The sequence below is a fragment of the Gouania willdenowi genome, chromosome 5 (genome assembly GCF_900634775.1).
Source record: "Gouania willdenowi chromosome 5, fGouWil2.1, whole genome shotgun sequence".
NCBI lineage: Eukaryota > Metazoa > Chordata > Actinopteri > Blenniiformes > Gobiesocidae > Gouania > Gouania willdenowi.
In genome coordinates this window covers 40,146,384-40,169,324 of record NC_041048.1, presented here as the reverse complement: position 1 = coordinate 40,169,324, position 22,941 = coordinate 40,146,384, and the positions used below count along the sequence as shown (strand labels likewise).

The 22,941-nt window shown below is 34.1% G+C and overlaps 1 protein-coding gene across 1 annotated transcript; it reads left to right on the top strand.

The window, feature by feature from the left end:
* Positions 1 to 5,945: 5,945 nt before the first annotated feature.
* arl8bb (ADP-ribosylation factor-like 8Bb) lies at positions 5,946 to 20,606 on the top strand. Its single transcript, XM_028447622.1, has 7 exons — positions 5,946 to 6,211; positions 10,188 to 10,268; positions 11,177 to 11,250; positions 11,327 to 11,420; positions 13,222 to 13,289; positions 14,450 to 14,520; positions 19,451 to 20,606. The coding sequence occupies exons 1-7, from the start codon at positions 6,089 to 6,091 to the stop codon at positions 19,498 to 19,500; spliced, it is 561 nt and encodes a 186-aa protein (XP_028303423.1). The 5' UTR covers positions 5,946 to 6,088; the 3' UTR covers positions 19,501 to 20,606.
* The last annotated feature ends 2,335 nt before the right edge of the window (positions 20,607 to 22,941 follow it).

Genomic DNA, 22,941 nt, shown 5'->3' with positions numbered 1-22,941 from the left:
ATAGAAATACACAAACTAACAATAAATGATGCATACATTACACAAAATTACACAGTACATTATGCAAAACAATAAATATACACAAAATGAGAACAGAATTACACAAAAAAATAACAGCTATACACAAAATGCCAATAAAAATACAAAAAAAAAAGAGAATACAAATACAAACTAACAAATTACACAAAACAATAAAAATACACAAAACAACACTGTTGTACTTGTTTGTATCCTCTGCTTGCTAATAAACACACTGGTTTGCACTGAAAGCTAAACATTATGTATCAAAGTTTTTAGGAGCATGTTTTGGTTTCTGTGACTTTACCCAAGGTTTATCAGCTAATTGTATATTTTTAATTAAAAAAATTAAATGATAAATATATAACAAAACCATTATAGGTTCAGAACTATCTTTGTTGTTAAAACATTCATATAATTTCATTATTTTTTTTTTATATAATTGGTTTCATTATTTTATATAGTTAACCTGTGTAATTATGCATTCCAATACATGTTTGTATTTACGTAAATGTAAAGTGAGAAATGATCTTCCCTGGTTTACAAAAATCTGCAGCGTTTACAAATGATTATGACTGTTTTCTAATTACAGTGTGAAATATACACAGCGTTTTAATGCATGCTCACTGTCTACATACAGATGATGTTTAAGCTCAGCTAAAGTTCATATCAACTCTTTTGTACAGAAACTCTGAGGATTAATGTGTTTGTGCTGTCACCATGTCAACAGCTTTATTTGCTGTTTGTTTACATGAACTGACCTTGTTTTTGACCTTTTATGGTTTGTGAATCAGGTTAATAAAGATGTGTTACTGTTACTATCCTTTTTGTCTGCTCACTTTAACCATACAAACTTTATTAATTTGAAGGAAATGAATTACTACTATACTAATGTCCTTAATTGTCTACACATTTGGGGATTGAATAAATTGTATTATTTTTTTGTAATAATAATAATAATTAATAATCATTTGATGATAGAATGTAATTTAAAAATAATACGTTTTATCACGCAGTAATTTAAAATATATTACACAGAACTATGCGAGCGATGTCTCAAACTCAATGCAAATGTTTCTTCCTAATTCATTTATTATAAAACTAGTGGAAAACAAATTGCTTGAAGTCATTTTATTAATCAAAGAAAGGAAAAGTCTGCCACCTTGTGGCTGCAGTGAATACAACAGGAACCTAAAACTATAGGGTTTCATTTACTGTAACTTGTTATTTTTAAAGTTCTGCATTAGATTTAAGTCTAAATTCTAAGTTTAGTTTATTTGTTACATTAATTGTGTTTCTTTAGCTTGTATTCAGCTACATTTAATAGTTTAAAATTCTGCTAAAAACACAAAGTCAAAATGGTTGAGTATAATATTGTAATACAATCAGTTTATTATTTTCTGCATGTTGGACAGTTACCAGATGGTTTTATTGTCATCTCAATGTAAATTTGGAGATTTCTGCAAATTATGTAAGTATGGCATATTGCACGTCTACTTTGTTGAAGAGGTGAAGCACTTGTTCTGAGGGTGGGTTCAATTCCTTAAACCAGAAGCCATTGCTCATAGGTTAGCATGAGTTAGCAGAAGTACTTAGTAGGATTCAAACCAGCACTGAAACTACCAGGACTTCCTCCTGAAGTTCAATGCAATGTCCCCTGGTTGATATCATGTAGGAAATTAACATGTAAGGAAATAGTAGATTTTGGTCACACATCAAAACAATAGAAAATGGAACTAGGTCAGTCATCAGAACAAAGCAAAAAGGACTGGATTAGTGAACGGAAAAAGCAAAATGGAACTGAATTTGTCTTCGGACAATGCAAAAAAAGAGCTGTGTTATAAATCACAACAAGGAAAAGGGAATCTGGTTAAACATTGGAAGAATGCAAAAAGAGAACCTGGTTATTCACTAAAGTAATGCAAAAAGGACCAGAGTTAAACCGTGAAACAGTGCAACAAAGACATGGTTATACATTGAAATAATGCAAAAAGGACCAGATTATACATCAGAACAATGCAAAAAGGATGTTAGTTATGGAAACAATACAAAAAAATAGCTGGGTTATACCATCAACCAAGTCAACAAGAACTTGGGCTATCAAGTTTAGCATCAGTCCAGTCAGGTCGGTGGCTGATGATCCATATGTACAGCCACACGGTCATGTTTGGGTAGCAGGGTTTGAAGTTAAACACCTTCCCCTTCTACTCAAGCACTTACCACTTTTGGTAAGGGGGTGCCTTGGGTTCAGAGAAGTATGGACGATACGTGTTCAAGTAAGCAAGACCCTTATACCTAAATAAAAGATCAAAGGACAGCTGCAAGGGGGAAAAAGGTTAAAATGCAGAGATTATTTCATTGTAAAGGGAAGATTTAACCTCAACTCTTAACAGAGCTGGAACAATGGAAGTTAACCTTAGCTGGAACCAACATTATCCTGCACATTGAAAATATTTAACCAGAGATGGGACACATTACAACATTATCCCACACGTTGGAATATTTAACTTTAGCTATTGCAAGATTAGCAGGCACAAACATTCTGCATCTCAGCTGGGACACTTTGGAACATTAGCCGACAAAATAGAAATATTTAACCTTAACTGGGACAGGAATGTAACAGCAAATAAAAATTTTGAAACATTAGCTGAAAACGATTTAACAGGTACTATGGATATTTCAACATATGCAATAGATAATCTCAGAGAAAATAAAACTTCAGAACAATAGATTAATCTATATCCCATGTGATGAAGGTCCCAGAGAGGCTGGTCTTGGTTCTTCTCAGACTACAGGTGAGTTCCATCTTTAAGTCGGTGTCAGCGTGAGTTCCAGTCATTTATCTGGATGCTGTGATGGCACTTTCATTTTTCTTGAAATTCCTCAGTCAAATTTATAATCTTCATACATGATTCTTTAATATTTCTTCTGAAAATTTGCAATTCTTCTTGAAAAACCAAATTCTTAAAATTTGTTAGTTTGAAAATTTGCATTTCTCCAAAAATATTCACATTTTTGGAATATTGGCAAATTCAAAAATCCACAATTCTACAATTTCGCAATTTAGAAACTTTGCCATCCTGAAAATGTGCAATTCTGAAAATGACTACGTTATTAGTCACGCAATAAAAAATGGTCAAGTTTTGATGGTAAAATTAGTCAACATATTTAAAACTAAGAATGCCAAAACATAATAGAGTTTATAAATAAATGACAATTCTTGGGTTTTAATTGCTGCTCAAACCTCAACCCAGCAACAACACAAGCTTCAAACCATTACGGCAACACAGCAATATACAGACGTTCAAACAATGACACAGCAAAAATGTAAGCGAAAAAACCATAGTACAGCCAAAACACAGCACAAACACTTGGGTGGGCTGTGGTGTGTGAACCACAACTCAGCAATTGTAGTTGTGCAATGTTGCCGAGTCATGTTTAAAAACAAAGCATGACTTTGATTATTCAGGTAGTGAAACCATGGTTGTGGTCAAACAACTTAGGTTTTTTAGGAAATGTACTTCTTGAATAAATGAAACTAACATTTATCTATCCCTAGAGCAAGGGATGTGCCTGAGGCTCAAATATCTGGTGGTTCAGGGATGGACAGAGCTGAGACTTTCAACATGGCTGCTGCTTGATTCAAGGGTGTGCAACATCAGATTTGTTTAGACTGCAGTGATAGTGTTCATGAAATATTTCATAAAATTGTCTTAAATGCAGCTTTGCAGAACTGCTCAATATTGACAGGATGTCATAGTAACTAAAATATGACTAAAGTGGTTCTAATTTCCTAAAAAAACATCGTAAATATTGACCAGCAGGTGTCCTCAGTGAGCAACGTTTGCAACTAAGGTGAGTAATAACAAAATTGTGCGTGTGTGATTCTGAATTAAATTTCAGGAACTGAGTGTTACAGTCAGTTTAAAGAGGATTTAACTTTTATTCTGAAGTAAAAAGGAAATAAAGCTCCCATGTAAACCATCCATGAACCTCCCACTTTTCTATAGCAACACACACTTCCTACGGCCACTGCACTAGTATTATTCTAAAATAACTTGCAGGATATAACAATTTAAACACAAATCAGCAACAATTTTTGGGTCAGCTGTAGTGTTATTACCATGACTCAGCAACAACAGTGTGTATAAACTAGCATGTGTGCACTACACTACAAACTAACATCACGTGTTAATGGGGTCACAGCTGCAGCTTTAAACAGCCAAACCAAGAGTGTCAAACATTTAGCAGAAAACATAAATATGAATTTAGGTTTTCTTTGTATGTTGTAAAATGATTCAGACAATTAAAACCATGTGTTTGCCAATAATGTACATTAAAAAAGACAAATGTTTATTTATAGATATTTTTTTTTTGCATCGGACCCTGATGTGAAATAAGTTTGACACCCCTGATTTATTTTAAAAAAGTTTCTCATACTATGCGATGACCAGTTGCCGTTGGAGCTCAGAAAGAACGACTTGTTGCTCATCCATAGTTTAAATAAAGTTAGGGCCAATCAAGGTCATGAGATTCACCTGTGACAGGTGAGCTGCTCATTCTCATGCTGCGTTCAAGGACCCTCGGAACTCTGCATGTCTGGTTCAAAACTCCCACTTCAAAATGATACAGACGCAGCATGTCAAAAAATGTGACAGGGATAATATTTACAATAAAATCAATACTGTTTATGTCTTTAAAACTGTAATTAATCAGAATAGTCTTTTTTATTGGCCAAACAAAGCAAGGCAACAATATGGAGCACTTTTACAAGTGATTCATGTAAGGCAAAAAAAAAAAAAAAAAAAAAAAAAACGTGAAAAATGACAATTACAAATAAGAAAATAAATAAACTCTGATTTAAATAAATTAGTAATTAAATATATGCTTGATTAAATAAATAATTGTAAAAATACATACATGAATGAATAAAAAACATTAAATACATATTTGTACATGTATTTTATTATTATTATTCAGTTATGCATGCTTTTAATATGTATTTATTTATTTGCATTTTGTCTTCATATTGTTGTATATGTCAAACAATGCAAAAGGGTAAAAAGAGAAGAAAAACAACACACAAAATAACAACACAAATAGGCAGAATGACAGAAAAATGAGGAAAAAGACCAAAACTCCAACTTCAGTCTTGCAGACACATATCTCACAAACATGGTAATATTTATAATAAAAATGGAATAGTGTTTAAAACTGTATTTATGCAGAATAATCCTTTTTTTTTTTATTCATCAAACAAAGTGAGGCAACAATATGTAGCACATTTCATAGTGATTCATGTCAAGCAAAAATAAAAAAATAAAAAATATGTGGGACAAAAAATTACATAATTACAAATAAATAAATACATTAATAAATAAATGAATGCTGAATTAAATTCATATATAATTAGGCATATACTTCAATAAATGACGAATTGCAAAAATAAATACATTAATGAATAAATAGATACTTATTTTGTCTTTGTTACCATATTGTTATATTTATTTATTTCCTCAAATATGCATGCTTTATATATATATATATATATATATATATATATATATATATATATATATATATATATATACACACACATATTTGCTCTTTGTATTGTCAATAACACAAAGAAAAAGATGCACAAAATTAATCTAAAACCGAAAAAATAAATAAATAAAAAATACACAAAATGAGAGAAATATAGACTGAATATTTTAGTTTCTCTTGAGTTGAAAAGGTCATTTACCCAGATAATTTATGTTCAGAGTTAGTCAAATAAAAGCATGGTTATTTTTACAACAGAAATTATTTGTATTTTTCCATAATTATCTTCTCGTATCGAGTTTATTATCGTATCGTGAACTCGGTGTGTCGTTTAGTTCACTCGAGTTCACTACCGTAGCGCGCGCTCCCGTGATCCCAGACTGTGCACGCGGACGCAGCAGCGATCACATGACGTGACAAAGCAGCTAGCTGCCTCCGCTCTGCTCTCGTGCGCTGTTAGCCTCTTCACGTCCAGACTAAAAGGCGTTTACTCTCAGACCCTTGACTCCTGTGTCATCCTCCGAAGATGCTGGCCCTCATAAACCGGCTCCTGGACTGGTTCCGGGCCCTGTTCTGGAAGGAGGAGATGGAGCTGACCCTGGTGGGACTGCAGTACTCTGGAAAAACCACGTTTGTCAACGTAATCGCTGTGAGTAGCCGCGGTTAACGTGCACTGTCACTGTCAGTATGTGGGCCCGGTTCTGTTTGTTAACCTGTGATAGTGAGACCAGGACCAGGACCAGGACCTGGACCACATGTTGAGGGCTTAGCCGTGCTGGACTAACGCACTTTAAAGACAGCTTACGGTAGGAATGACGGACTAATGAGGCCAGTCATGTGAACCAATTTGTTTCCGGGGTGTCACTAACGACATCGTGACGTCACGTCTCCATGGACTAAAATCAGGGGTTCTCAACCTTGTGGTCAGTACCCCATTTGGAGTCGCGAGACGCTGATAAGAGGTCACCAGATGCCTTCAAGAAACTAATGATACAAATATTGAGATTTTTTTATTTTTTATTTTTATTTTTTTACCAATTTCAGCCCATTTTTGCTTATTTTTACCCTTTTTCTGCAACTACACCAAACTATCCATATTTTAACCTATTTTCATCACATTTTCTTGACATATTTTTGCTCCTTTTAATGCATATTTGCAACATTACTCCCACTTCTGACACTTAATAATAATAATGTTAATACTTTTAATTTATAAGTGCAACATAGCCATCACAGTGATGAAAACAAAGAAATATAAATCAGAAAAAAGAACATCAGTAAAAAAAAAGTATTTATTTTAATACATTTTCTGCACATTTATTCAATTTTTAAAGACATTTTCAGCTCTTATAAACTCTTTCCACCACGTCGTCACATAGCACATAGTTGACTAGTTATTGTCATTTTTAACCTCTTTTCACCATATTTCATGTCTATTTTTGACAATTTAATTACATTCATCATTTGTCATACCCATTATTTGCCCGTTTAAACTAATTGTCACTTTTTCTGTCTGTTTTTGCCCACACTAATTTGCAACTTTTAACCAATTTCTGTGGTTTTTAAAATCCCATTTCAACCACCTTTTCCACTATTTTTTTTTATTGTATTTTGTTGTCATTTAAATTTGTTCTTTCATTTTGTGTTCATTGTTGTTTATTGGTTTTTCTTAGTTTTTTTTGTCTATTTTTGATGTCGATTTGTATCCTCTGTCCTTTTTTTTATTATTTTTTTGAGACATGTGCTTTGTGAGTAATTTTTGTTGTCATGTTGTGTATTTTAATAATACAACACAAAATAAAACAAATGACTTAATTACACTAACCAATTTATTTCCTTTTTAAGATATTTTTTTGTGTGTTTTGCCAATAATTTTGTGCATTTGTGTTGTCGTTTCTGGAGTACTTTTGTGTTTTTATATTTGTTGTTTCTATATTTATCTGTCATTATGGTATTTATTTTTCATTTTGTATATTTTTCTCCTGTTTTGTGTGTTGTCTTTTTGGAGTAACTTATTTTGTCTATTTTTTGTCAACTTAAATTTTTCTGTCCTTTTGCAGTTTTTGGAGACGTGTGTGCTTTCTTTGAGTCATTTTTGTGCGTTTTTGTTGTCATTTTGTGTATTTCAAATATACAGCACAAAACAAAATCAATCACTTAATTAATGCCAAGCAAGAAAGAAAAAAGAATATTTATCGCATACGTTTAATGGAAAAGTAGAAAAAAGAAAAATATCTATTTTTCCTTGACAAATGCTGGCTTAGTAAAATAAAATGAAATACATAAATGAATACGTTAAATTATTATTTATTTATTTATTTATTTATTATTTATTAATTATTCAAGGCAGAGATAATTCATCAATTACTTTTCTAGCCTTTAAATTTCTTTCTTCAACTTTCAGTCTTCTTAAACTTTGAATAATATTAAAAATATATATTTTATCTTTCTATAAAGTGCTCGAGTGTGGTTCCATCTTTTTGTATTCAGTATTTTGTTGATGTTAAACCTCCTATAAACTGTTGCTCACTTGCATAATAAAATACATTTCTGAAAAGCAAAGTGCTAAAATAATCCGTCCTCACACTTCCTCATTCTGGTGTGATCCGGTCAGGTGATCTGTCATTAGATCTCCTTCAAACCAGGCTCTGCTCTTAAAAACCATGTGATCATCTCATACTGGGACTATTGGGAGTGTTTTTGGTTCTTCAGGCTTATTTTCCAGGATTCTAGGAAAAGTGTTAGAAAGAGGAAAAGTGCCACAGTGGTAACTTTGATCCAGTTTTTAAAGATTTGAATGAGTTGATCAGGTTTAGTTTGTGAGTGAGTCATCATGTATGATTAATGACACAGTCATGACTCAGTGCTGTTTGTTTTTGATGAATGTCTAAATAAACATTTCACAAGCTGAGAACCAACCTGGCAACCTGAGATACTTCTAATAATGTTTGTGAGGCGTTGCCTCCTTAAATACCCACGTTCTGTATAGAAATAGGGGTGTTGGAAGAAATCGAGATTACGTCGCACGATTCTGGGATCAATTCTAAATGCATTCATATCGATTTTTATTTAACCTTTATTTAACCAGGAATGTATTTTCCACTACAGGAGACATTGTAACTACACAAAGAAGTACTGAAACCTGGGCATGTTGATCAGCTTGTGTTTTTCAAGTAAATCTAAAAAGAAAGTTCTAACTTTCTGCATTTATTTGTTGTTCTCGACATATACCTCAGTTAAGTTGCACTCAAGTCAAAGTTGGTTTAAAAGCCACAGGAAGATTGTATGTTATTTTTTTTAAGTTGTTGGCACATGGCATGTTAAAGCCAATGTTTTGAGTGTAAAATATGTCAATAAAATATATTTCATATATAATATTCTCATGAAGGTGTACACATTTACAGTTAAGTCATATATATATATATTTGATTGCAATAATCGCCTTATGCTTTATCAGGATATATCGTATCGTATCGGGATACGAATCGTGTCACCAGATGCCAGGCAATACACACTCATATAGAAAGCTTGTTTGTTTGAAACTCGGACTTTATTTTCCTTCGTTAAAGATAGATATGTTCATTAATGATGGGAAAAAAACAAATAAACATTCCAGAAAGGTAATTAAAAAGTAACTAAACCCCAAAATATTTTTTTTCTGCAAAAAAAAAAAAAAAAAAAAAAAATATATATATATATATATATATATTATATTTGGTGTAAAGTAGTGTTGTTGATTGATTCTTGTCACACTTTTGCCATTTTCATAGAATGGGTAAAAAAAAATAAAAAATTGATTCTTCTTCTTCAAAACACATTAAATTATTATAGTCACATATAGGGCTGCACGATTATGGCCAAAATGATAATCACGATTATTTTGATCAATATTGTAATCACAGTTATCATCACAATTATTTATCATATTAGGGGAAAAATCTGTTTTCTTATTGCACTACTTTTAAACAAGTGTGTACAGTTTGCAGTGTAAATGTAAGCTTTAAAATAGAATTATATTAAAAAAAAAAAAACCTAGCCAAAGAATTTTAAATGCCCCAAAGGCTGAATAAATAAACTGAATAAATACACTATTACAGATTGCAGTGCCTGTATTTTAAATGTAAATATTATAATTGTGGCAACCAAAATTGTAATCACAATTAAAATTTGATTAATTGTGCAGCCTGAGTCGCATGGTTTAGAAAAGTAAGTTTTTTGAGTGCAAAGAAAATCATTTTTCTACTAATTATTATTATTAATGCTCTTTAAAACGCATGGTAGTTTATTACGAAAGTGCACTACACTACTACATTTACATGTAGTGTTACCCTATGAACACATGAAAATAAAAATAAATTAAAAACATGAAAATATCAATTTTTAATACTGAACTAAATCAAAAAGGCTCATTCATGGTCGTAACAAACAGTTTATTTCTGGTGGAGGTTGCTTAGTTTTTTACTCTCCACTGTTTCTAATGCGTCCTCATGTTAAACAATAGTATAAATATAAATATACTGTTCAGAATGAGCTATGATTGACTCGTGTCATGTGATTACTGTGTCCCTGTTGTTTCTGTACAAATGAGATACATTTTTCACTTAATGTATTTTTCTGTTGTGCAGTCGGGACAGTTTAATGAAGACATGATTCCCACAGTCGGCTTCAACATGAGGAAGGTGACGAAAGGCAACGTGACGATAAAGGTGAGCTGAGAGTGAACGTAATGATCTGCTCTGTCACATGATCAATATTCATTATTCATGTCAGCGTTAGAATAATGACCAGTCTGAGCATTAACACAGGAAACAACAAAGTTTGTTTGTATTTTTGTTCTCTTTTGTTGCTGTTTTGTGCTTTTGTGTGTGCTTATTGTCTTGTGTTTTTGGATTCCTTTTTTTAAATTTATTTATATTTTACATTTTTCATCTTGTGTGGTATTGGTTTGATTTTGCGTTTTTTTTCTTGTTTTTTATACTTTATATTATTTTGAAGATTTGTCTTTCATTATTTGTGGTTTCTTTTTGTTGTGGTTTTGTCTTATTTTTCTGTCATTTTGTTTATTTGTTGTTGTTTTGTCTTTTTTTCTCATTTTGTGTTGTGTTTTGCTTGTAACTTTGTGCTTTTGTTGTCATACAGTGTGTTTTTGGAACACTTTTGTGTTTTTTATTTGTCGTTTTTCTACATTTGTCTGTCATTTTTGTGTATTTTCCTCATTTTGTGTGTTGCTTACCGTTGATTTGTTTTGTTTTTTCTCTCGTTTTGTGTATTTTCTTGTCATTTTACATTTTTTTCTCTAATTTTGTGTTTGTTTTTGGGATTTTTAGGAGTAACTTTGTCTATTTTTGTTGTTGATTTGTATATTTTTATGTCATATTGTGTATTTTTTGTACATTTTTCTCATTTATTTTTTTTGTGGTGTTTGGTGTTTGTTTATTTTAAATGATTCTGTCATTTAGCAATTTTTGTAGACTGGTGTGTTTTGTGATTTTTATGCATTTTTTGTTATTTTCTACTTTTCTTTCATGTAGTGTGTTTTGGTGTCACTGTTTGTGTCGCTCATGTCTGCTGTAGTGTGAGTTTGTCCTGATCTTTGGTTTTTCTCATGTCTCAGATCTGGGACATCGGTGGACAGCCTCGCTTTAGGAGCATGTGGGAGCGCTACTGTCGAGGAGTCAATGCGATAGTGTAAGATCACTAAAGCTTTACCATACTATCATATTACTAGCATTCCATGTTGACCTGGGTTCTGTTCCTCCTACAGGTACATGGTGGATGCTGCCGACAGGGAGAAGGTTGAAGCTTCCAGAAATGAGCTCCATAATCTGTTAGACAAACCACAGCTACAAGGAATCCCTGTAAGAAAACACTCAGTGATGAGAAATAGCAGTCATTTAATTATCTCAGTAATGGAAAAACTGAAGGCACTCCCGTTTTATATGATCATGGAAAACTCAAAATTCACATTATGAAACAAAAAAGGAAATTTGAACCATTTGGTTTTAAAAAATGTTTTAAATCAGGCCCCGATATGAGATGTAAATATTGATGCAATTCTTTTACTTACTGATGACATCCTACAGGAAACGTATAGATTTTTATCTGATCTACATTAGTTACTGCTAGTGCAGCAGATTAGTTAAAACATTGTTCACTTTGGTATAAAAGCATGAAATTTGTCACAGATCCTCTCTAAGGGCCACTCTTTTGTAAAAAGACGTTGGCCACTCAAAAATTCAATATGGTGGCCATTTTTCAAGATGGCCGCCATTGCTATTCAATGGTTATTATATAACCAAAAAATACTCAGGTCAGGCTAAACGAGGTGTCAGCGGAAAAGTCTGGTCCGCTCGAGTTTGAATATGCGCATCTCTCCCTGGCAGAGTTAGAAAACACCAAACCTCCAACATCTTGAAAAATGGCCGCCATATTGAATTTATCCATGATGGTGGCCCTTAGAGAGTATCTGTGCCAAATGTCATGCTTTTATCCCAAAGTGAACGATTAATCTGCTGCACTGTGTGTATCATTAGACTGATAAATTCATTCAGTCATTCATGTATTCTGTGGCGACGCAGAGAGCCTCAGTCCTGTAAGATAATATAAAATACAAATATTGTCCACCTTATGACGTAGGCTGAGCTGTATGAATGCAGCAGCAGAGACACACCAGGGCTCGAGACTGTGCTGTGATAACATGAAACTGATCAGTGTTTGTTTATTTTCCAATGAATTAATATTCTATAATCTCACAAATTTAAGCATCAACGTAATTAATTCCTGCGTTTATTCCTTCCTGCTTTTTCAGTCTTTTGGTCTGAATTATGTGTATTATATTTATTATTGTGACGAAAATTGCTAAAGTGTTTCTCCGTGATTGTGAATGGTCTGATGCTGCAGTCTCCGCCCCTTTTATGGGAGCGTGCACAAAGCCAGGCTGAAATCACTTTGCTTAAGTGAACGTGTTTATATCCTGCTTCATAGTACAGCTGCTTTCTGACAAAGAATATTTGGTTTGGTGAAGCTAACGGAGAGATATCAGGATATAATTATCAGCTAATGTGGTGTGTTTCTGTTGCATTTTGTGGCTTTTTGAGTATTTTGTTGTCCTTTTGTGCATTTTTTGTAGTTTTGTATGTTTTTTGACTCATTTGTGTATTTCTTTAGGGATTTTGTAAATGTTTATTTTTGTGTAATTTATCTATAAACTTGGTATGTTTTTTGAATAATATTGTGTATTTTAATTCCTCGTATTTTGAGTAATTTTAGTCGACCTATCTCTTTTTGGATTAATATTTGTATTTTGGTTGTCATTTTGTGTATCTTTCTGTCATTTTGAGTGTTTTTGGAGTGCCTTTGTTAGTTGACTTTGTGGCCGCAGACATCACACATTTAGATGGAGGGCCACCCGTTGCCTTTGTCTGCTGTAGATGAATGAGGCATGTTTAGTTTGGAGGTGAGGAAAGACTTTCCTTTCAGACACAACGACTGAGAAATGCAGTGACCACCAGGTTTAGTTGAATCTGCTTCAGTAATGACTGTGATGAGTGAAACGACAGGGGGAGAGAGAGAAATCCTTTGAACTGATCGATCACACTTCGATGAAGCTGATGAAGCATTGATCGGTGCTCGTTTCTTTCTTTCTCTTTAATATTTCAGGTTCTAGTCCTTGGCAACAAGCGAGACCTCCCCAACGCACTCGATGAGAAGCAGCTCATTGAGAAAATGTGAGTATTTCTTCAAAAACTTCATGCATGTCACGACTTCCTTAGTGTCATCGTGAAATAAACACAGAGCGGAAAATTCTAGTTTTTAGACTCTAAAGATTATTTTTTATCTTTTGTCAAGTTTGCAAAGAGCTGAAAATCTAAGGAATTTAAGACTGAGAATTTTGGGAATATTCAAAATAAGAAAAAAATTATATAAATGATTGATTGCAATCAAAATAATAGAACTAAAAACATATTTAAACTATAGTTGCAAGATTCCTGGAATTTTTTTAAATTGAAAACTTTGCTTTTAAATGAATGGGTAATTTTTAAATTCAACGTTAGCCCTTAACATGGATGTTAAATATAGTTTGGGAAAATATATTTTAGCATCATCTAAACCAGGGCTCTGCAACCTTTATTCTCAAAGGAGCAGTTTTGCCTAATCTCACCTGGATTAAAATCCTTCTGGAGGCGAAAAAAAACAACCTTTTCAATGAAAACAATACAGTGTATAAAATGATATCATTCTATACCATTAAAATAGTATCATTTTATGAGTTAATGGATTTGAAGGGTTACAAAAAATATCTTGATTTGAATTAAATAAATCTTTCTTCACACAAATAAAATCTCTATTTTCTTCCAGAATAGTGTTTTTGTGGGTTTATTATTTATTTCTTATCAGGAATTTAAAACTTAAGGTTAGTCACAGGTGCAAGAAAGTTGATGGTCTGTAGATGTTGCAGGAGGTGAAGTAGGAATGTGCTGAGTCATCGTACGACGTGATTTATTTTAGGTTAAAAAATTGATTTATGATAATTTATTTGAAGTTAATGTTATTAATACCCTCAGTAAGAAATAACGAGCTATATTTTAAAGCTATAGGGAGCCATTGCAAAAGAGTCAAAGAGCCACATGAGGCTCCAGAGCCACAGGTTGTAAACCCCTGATCTAAACTGTAAAATATCATATTCCCTTTGCTCTACATCTCCATTGATTTCATCCCTTCAGGGTTTTTTTAGCACAAATGAATAACTGTATATTTATCTAAAGGAATTAAATAGGTTTTATAGTATTTTGTACTTATATTTCTGCTTTGCATAAATGCTCAGTGTTTTTCTAAGATGCTGGTTTCACATTTGTCTTTTTTTTTTTTTTTTTTTTTCTTTCTGCAGGAACTTATCGGCCATCCAGGATCGAGAAATCTGCTGCTACTCAGTCTCCTGCAAAGAGAAAGACAACATAGGTGAGAAGCTCAGAGGTTTATTTGTGAGAAAAATCCCAAACCACTTGGAGGTAGTTTTCTAATTTTATCATAATTAAAACTGACCTTGAGCCTCCAATTTTCTGTGATCCCAGAAAATGCAGAAATCATGTTCTGAAACAGAAAAAGCATCTTTTTATTTATTCATTTTTGTATTAAATCCAGCCCCAGTATGACACAAAATGACCTCCCTTACATGTTTTGGGACCAAGTCACACATTTTCACAGTATTTTACCTGTAAAAGTGTCTAAACAAGTGTAAAAAATGGACATGTCAAATTTCTCACGACCTAATCTCTTATGATTTCAGCAGTGACGTGCCATGAGCACTCGGGTTGGGTAGGCAGGGCATTGCAAATCGAGACCACTAATGTCGACACCAATGACATTGTAAAGCAACCATTAAAGAAACATAAACAATTATTTAATATAGCCTCCATACTCTCCCATCAAGATATATCTCATGACATGACAGCACATCCGTTGTTTGTGTTGGAAACACAGAAACATGGAGAAAATGACAACAACAACAACTCAGAACTTCCTTTTGTTCCATTCACTGTAGAAAATATGAACAATGTTCTGACCTTATCTTTGCTGAAGCTCTGGTTGCTCAGGTGTTGGTCTCCATCTTTTAAAAGCTGTCGTTTTACCTCAAAAGAAAGTTTCCCTATCATCTCTAGCGCTGTCATCCTGACTAGTGTTATCCCGCCCACGAGCTAGAGAACGTAGCAGCAGCAGCCACGCTGTATCAATTCACTAATGCACTGTGAACTTACGTATAGCATTTAGCATAGCTCGGTTACGTCCAAAGGCAGCGTAGAGAGCTTCCTTTTTACGTAAATGGTTTTCCATCTTGGGGAACTGACTGCGCATGTGCAAACACATAAAAACATGCTATGGGAACAGAGGCAGAGCAGCAATGTCCTTTTGGAAGAGGGTGTGGCCTCCTCCTGGCTCCTCCTCCTGCCTCCACAGTGGAGTGAGACTGTGCAGCGCCAGGGAATAGTGATGTTTAGTCATTTAGGCTATGAAACGCGGACACTTTCAAACTTATAGGTACTGTAGGCTATTGGAAATGGAAAAATAAATAATTTATAATTATATTATAATTAAAACAAACAAATCAAAATATCAATTCACCCTTGAGTAGGCACTGCCTACCATGACTGCACGTCACTGAATGTCAGTGTAATCTAAAGCTGTTGTATGGCTCTACTTTTTAAAATACGCTGCAGACTGAGCACCTGCTGAAACATGATGGTGTAAATGTAGCTTCACTATGAACAGCTGATGGACGACTACAGGAGAGTTGGAGAACAACATGCTAAGGGCTTCACAGCTATATTTGAAGCAGAATGTAGAGATATTTCCTGGTTCTGTGGCACACACACACACACACACACACACACACACACACCTGTGTCCAACAACCCACTGAAACGGACACAAATGTCCGATATTAAAGAGAAAGTATAAGAGAGCGTCTCTCTCTGCTCTATAATCAGACTCTACCTTCACCTCGTGGCCGCACAGGCCACATAAACAAAACAGGCTCCTCCCACACACAGTTCTTAGAATAAACAGATTAGAATCAAACTAAGCTCTGGCAATAGCACCGAACAAAAACTAACAGACGCTGACTCAGCTTTTAGAGCTGTAGACTCAGGAATCAGAACAGACAAAGCCTCTCTGCTTCAGTCTAGATCATAGGTGGGCAAACTACGGCCCGCGGGCCACATCCGGCCCGTTGGTCTTTTTAATCCGGCCCGCCGAAGCCAAAATAAACAAAACACAAAATGAACCGTCTTGCTTCGTCATTTATCTCAAAACCCGTGCGAACCAAATGTTCTCCTGTTCTCCGCTTACGCCTGCCCTTTTCCAGCCTCCCAGCCAATCAACACACAGAACACATGTAAACAAAGAAGAACATTGGCAGAGAAAGCTGCACATAACGGTGATGCCTTCACGTCCATGGGAAACCACAACACTCATTGAATAAACAACATTGGGTCTCAGTCCGTTACAATATCATAATTATGACTGCATTCCTTTGACTTAGTCCTATGATGCCTGACATCCTACTTGGTATGGACAGAAAATGTAAGATGAGGAAGAAAGCAGAGTAAGATTGGTCGTCGCCATAACACACCCACAAAGAAGAAGAAGAAGAACTTACTCATAGTAGAAGCGGAAACTTGGATATCTGGCCAGATAAACAGTTTTTCCACGTCGGATAATCAAATTAAGCTGTTTGTTGATGCTTTATTGCGGGATCACGTGGTGTCGCGTGAATACACCTGGCTCACAAGGCAGCGTAGCACCTTTCGAGCCAGGTGGAGATTGACGGAGCAAAACCGCGGCGCTGACACAGCGATACACATCAACAACAATGAGTGGCCCAAAGAAAAGAAGAGTCGACAGTGAGTGTTTAATGATGAATGTACAAGTAAATACTTTTCACTGAAGTTCAGTCAAAGGCTGTTTGTCTTATTATTTGCAAAGAAACTGTTTTGGTTTTAAAGGAATAAAACATCCACCGTCACTTTTCCTCCAAACATGCTGTTTATTATGCTAATAATCATTATTAACAAATTATGTTGGATGGTTTTTTCATGCAAATACTTTATATTTAACTGAGCTACTTTTACACACACACACACTATATATATATATATATATATATATTATGTGTGTGTGTGTGTGTGTGTGTTATGTGGACTTTCAAGTCCCACATGTACCCATTGCCCCCAAATAATCCTGACAAATAACACATGTTAAAATGTGTTGAACCAACAGGGAACAAGTAATATATTTCATAATAAATCAAAAACTAAATGAAACTCATTATCTGAATTGAAAAAAACAAATGCAGCAGAAAACCAAAAAAAAAAAGACAAATAAATTCAGTAAAAGTATGAAATGAACTAACAGGTAATAAGTATCATCATGTTTCATAATGTAAGTATATTTCATAAATAAATCAAAACTGAAAAACTAAATTATTTACCTGCATAAAAAAACAAATGTAAAAGTACAGCAGTCCAAATATTCAGGAAACAACAACAACAATCTGTGCCAAAAAGCTTAAGAAAACAAAAAAGGAAATAAATGTTTTAAATCAGATAATAAAAGTTTGTTTCTGCTCCACTTCACATGTGGATGTAAATCATTATGTTTGTATTTTAGTTCCACGTTACATTTTGATCCCAGTCACATATCTCATGTAGTCTTAACTGAATGCTCTTTTAATTTCTGATACATTTTAGGATTCTAAATTTGTTTAGTAATGATCATTATTGTCGATGAAGAAAGAGTTTTTAAGAAGATTGGAATGAAATTGAAAATGTCAACCTGTCATGTCTCCATCTCTACCACACACTGTGAGAAACTGTGCTTTACGAACAGGCCTGTCTCTCCTTAAATGTACAAACCTTTCTTTACAATTGGGGATAAATTTGGGCGAAAGTTATAAATCTGTAACGCATATGGTTGATTTGTTATGAAATTTTATAATTTGAACTTTAGACAAGAAGAAGAATGTACTGTATGTATGCATCGGGTGCTGACCTGGCCCGTCTGTCAATTTTTAAAAGTCCATGTGGCCCCTTGAGCCAAAAAGTTTGCCCACCCCTGCTCTAGATGTAAAGACGTTAATTTTTATCGCTCACATGTTTTTACCTGTGTGCACAAATTCAAGTGAAATACTCGCAATATAGAGCCCTGTCACATAGAGCTGGATGTTAAAGACATCCTCCACTGTTTTTACAAATGTGGGCTAAAACCTTTAAAATGTCCTTATTAGTAGATCTATGTCTAACAAAACGCATCATTTTGCACCATATTAGTTTTATTAACTTTTAAAACTGGGACTACTTCAACCTGTGTGCCGCCATTTTGAAATGGCATCAATGGTGACGTGATTCGCCCCTTTTAGTCCATTGAGTTCTACAGCAGGTGAAGCTCTCAGAATCATTTAGCAGCTTTTTCAGTCAAAATAACAACTTGTGCTGCTCTAACAATCAGTAAAAATAAAAAAAAGTGGACGTAAACCTCTTTAATGGCGTCTGTGCAACAGCAGAATAGGAACTGTCGCCCCCCTGTGGCCACAGATTTATTTGGGTCACAGTTTTAATTTATCGTCGCTCAGTAAGCGAAAGAGGTTTACATTGACTTTTTAAAGTTTTACTGATTTTTAGAGCAACAACGTCATTTCAACATGGCGGTGCACAGGTTAAAGTAGTAGTCCCACTTTAAAAAGCTAATAAAACAAATAGGGTGCTACATAAGGCATTTTGTTAGTCAAAGATCTACTAATAAGGACATTTTGAAGGTTTTAGGCCACATTTGTAAAAACAGTGGAGAATCCTTTAAGTTGTGCATTGTAGATATGTTTGTTTGTTTTTATTATAAAAAATAAATCTGGTAAAATAAAACATATTAAGATTTTATTATTTACCATTTATTACCACACAAAAGTATCGAAAACATGTACCGTTGAGTAACAATACTGATTGACAGGTATCGAGTATGGGTTGAAATGTGAAAGGTACCCATCCCTCCATGTTTGTCCTTCCTGAGAAACAAACACCTAAAAGTAACGTGTTACTGGTGAGCTCTGTGTTTTGAGTTGTGTAGTTTTTTTTTAGGGTGGAGACACTTCCACATGTTGTTTAGAGAATGATGTGCTTCACCATTACGTTTCATTCACATTATGTCAATTTCTGCGTTCATCATTGGATTCATTGAAATGATTGGGTTTTATGAACTCTGAAAAAGGAAGCTGAGGTGTATCTGCACCTGTGATCCAGTGTCCCTGGTGTGTTTGAGGCAGTTAGAATGGTCTGAGTGATGGTATCATGTCCCATCCATCAGTGATTCCTGACCTTTGACCCTCCTGTGATTTCCACAGACATCACGCTGCAGTGGCTCATCCAACATTCAAAGTCCAGGAGAAGCTGAGAGTGAAGGCGTGTCCTCCTCCTTCCTCTCCTCACTGCCTCCATGAAGCTCCTTCTTCTTCTTCTTCTTACACTACTATTCTATTCTATATAGATCTATAGACGCACCCACCAGCCCCACCCCCACCGTCTCCCTAAAGGAAAGAATCCACATGGAACAAACACATCACATCTCGCCTTACGCTGTCAGTCTGCTGTTTGTTCATGTCCTGTTGGTTGGATGCTGCCCTCTGTTGGTTGGATGCTGCGATCGTAGCTTTATTTCCTTTTTTTTGGCCCAAACGGTTTTTTCCACTAATGCCTTTAATTTCCTGATAAACTTTACTTTTTCACTCTGACCTGAGATAGTTTACACTTGTTCTTTAAATCCACAGTGTTTCAGGACTTCAGCGGCTGTTTGAGGCTAAATGAGCAGTTTTAAGTGCCTTTGTGCAAACCAATGAGACGCTAGAATAGTCGAGGGTTTAAATCCCAACAGATGAAATGTGTATTTATGACATCGGGGGAAGACAATCTGGGTTTAATGTTGTTGTTATATAAAGACACAGAACTGTACGATCGACGAGGACGAACTAACGAAGTCAGGAACGATCCACGAATGAGATATTGTTACATTTTGTCATTTGTTTCCATGGTAACGTTTGAACGCTGCTTCACTGTTATCCTTTGACTGTAATGTAGCGTGGAAACGTGGGCTGGTTTTACTCTTTTTGTTCGTTTGTGCTCAAAATGTAAAATAATGATCCAGACTTTTTTTTTTTTTTTTCAAGCTTTACCAAAATATTATCAACGGACGATGAAAGCGCTTTTAAAGAATCAAGCACTAAATGAAATACTTCAGTGTGTGAGTACTCAGATCTGCTTCTAGAGTCTCTCTATCGTATTTAAACATACTGTATTTTACTGAACTGTTTCCCACAAATGCAAAAATGCTGAGTTTGAGCGACTGTGGCTCATTTGTTTGTGCATGTGCTCCACTTATTCCCATCCAATCACACACTTTGTAAATAAGACATTAGCCTTTTTAGCAAAACAAATGTTTTTGTGTGTGTGTGGATGTCATTTGCTTTTTCTTGTGATTGCTAATAAAATTGTTTTTATTTTTAAGGATTGAAGTGTTTTGTTTACTTTGACCACTAGATGGCAGCAGTGGACTTTAAAAGATTCATTTTTATTTGGGTTAGAGTACATAGTCACCGTAAAGATAAATAAAATAGGTTAAAAGTGACCAAAAATGCTCTTTGAAAACCACAGAAAATGGTTAAAAGTTGCAAATTGTGGGAAATGGAATTTAAAAAAGTATGGAAGATTAGTTTAAATCAGCAAAAATCGTGAATGTGGATAAACTGGCAAAAATAAACATAAAATGTGGTGAAAAAAGTTTAAAAGTGACAATAATGGGACAATATTAATAGGGAAATTGGTGGAAAGAGTTTGTGCTGTAAATCCTTGTTTTAATCTATAAAAGGGGTTTTTAAATAAAAGGGTTTTTTTAAAAAACAGAAATTGGTCAAAAGTTGCAAATACAAGAAAACGGACAGAAAAAGTGGTTACATTTTTTTTTCAAAAAAGGTTCAAAGTGTCAATATTGGCTTAAAGTGGCAGAAATTGGTAGTTGGGGTATGTAATTTAAAAAGTAGGAACAATTAGTTTAAACTGGCAAATAATTGGCATGACAAATCGTGAATGTGGTTAAATTAGCCAAAAATGTCCATGAAATATGTTGAAAAGAGGCTAAAAATGACAATAATGGGTCAACATAGGTGACATTAGGTGTAAAAGTGGTGGAAATGGTTTATAAGTGCTGAACATGTCTGGAAAGAGATTGAAATGTGATGTAGAAGTGTCAGAAATGGGAGTAATGTAGCAAAAATGCATTAAAAGAAGCAAAAATGAAAATAAGTTAAAATAAGACAAGTTTGGTGTAGTTGCAGAAAAATGGGTAAAAAATAGCAAAAATGGGTTCAAATTGTTAAAAAAATTATTCTTAGTTTCTTGAAGGCATCTGGTGACCCTCTCCCAGTGTCTCGCGACCTGAAATGGGGTCCTGACCCCAAGGTTGTGAACCCCTGTTTGAGAACCCCGGGAATTTTTGCGGAAAAATGTAAACAAAATTGCAGGAGTTTTTAATCTTGAAGAGTTGTCTTTCTTTTTCTTTTTCTTTGTGTATTTAGAGGGACGGAGATATCTACAACTGAATTAGTTTTACACAGTGATTCATGTTTTCAATCATTTTTACTTTTTCCTGTGGGCCACATTGGATGCCCTTAAAGGCCGAATTTGACCCCCGGACCTTGAGTTTGACACGTGCGTTAGACTCTCACTGAAGCACCGGCACTCTGGAATGTTTATTTAGAAAAAAAAGAGATTTAATGGAATAACAAAATTACTCAAAAAATACACCGAATTTTAGAAAATACCAAAAAATAAATAAAAAAACCCCAAAAAGAACACACAAAATAAGAGAAAATTAACAACATGACAAGAAAAACACACAAAATGACAGTAGTATACACAAAATGAATCTAACAGCATAAAACAACTTTAAAAACACAAAATAGTTGAGAGTTTCATTATTAGAGCTACTGAGACATCGACATTATTGGAATTATTGGTCATTTTCCAATTTTAACAGGTGACGCACTGAAGAAAAATATTGGTTTTGCGTAACAAATAACTTGTATTCATCAGTTTATTCATCTTTTGTATTTATTTTATTAAGAAGATAATCAAAGAATAGATCATATGGCGACATTTATTCTATTTTCTGTCCATCAAACGTGTTTCTCCGGTTTTTTTTTTTTTGGTTTCTGGCAGAGAAACGAGAGTGTGATGTAACCAGAGGCCCAATAAAACCAGTGGTTCTCCCAGTCATTACTGCAAACTAATTCATCTCATTTATTACACACACACGTTTTAATGAACAGCTGCAGGAGGGGTGTGTGTGTGTGTGTGTGTGTGTTTGGAATGTATGGGTGTTGTGATTTTATTTACTTTTCTGTTATTTTTTTAGCTGTCTTGTGTGTTGTGGGAGTAGTTTATGCATATTTGTGTCAACTTTGTAACATTTTATATTGTTTTTGTTGTTGTGCAATATTCATTTTGATTTGTGTATTGTTTTGTATCTTTTTAACTTTATTGTGTGTATTTTTGTTGTCATTTTCAAAATGTCTTATTTTCGTGTATTTCATTTTTTACATCATTTCTGTTGTGGTTCTGTATATTTTTCTGTTATTTTCTAAATGTTTGTGGGTTTTTTTTAGTATTTTGTGGTCCGTCTGTGTTGTTTCCCATCATTTTGTGTATTATTTCTTTTATTTTGTAGGTTTTTGTTGTCCTTTTGTTAATTTCTCTGAAAGTCTTTATTCTTTTGGGCTTCATTGTGTGTATTTTTGTTCATATTGACTACATTTCTATGTAATCTTTGGTATTTTCTTATCAT

Coding starts and splice junctions, on each gene's coding strand:
- arl8bb (XM_028447622.1), top strand. CDS start 6,089: ATGCTGGCCCTCATAAACCGGCTCCTGGACTGGTTCCGGGCCCTGTTC. Junction 10,269..11,176: donor AAGGCAACGTGACGATAAAG/GTGAGCTGAGAG, acceptor CTCATGTCTCAG/ATCTGGGACATCGGTGGACA. Junction 13,290..14,449: donor AAGCAGCTCATTGAGAAAAT/GTGAGTATTTCT, acceptor TTCTTTCTGCAG/GAACTTATCGGCCATCCAGG.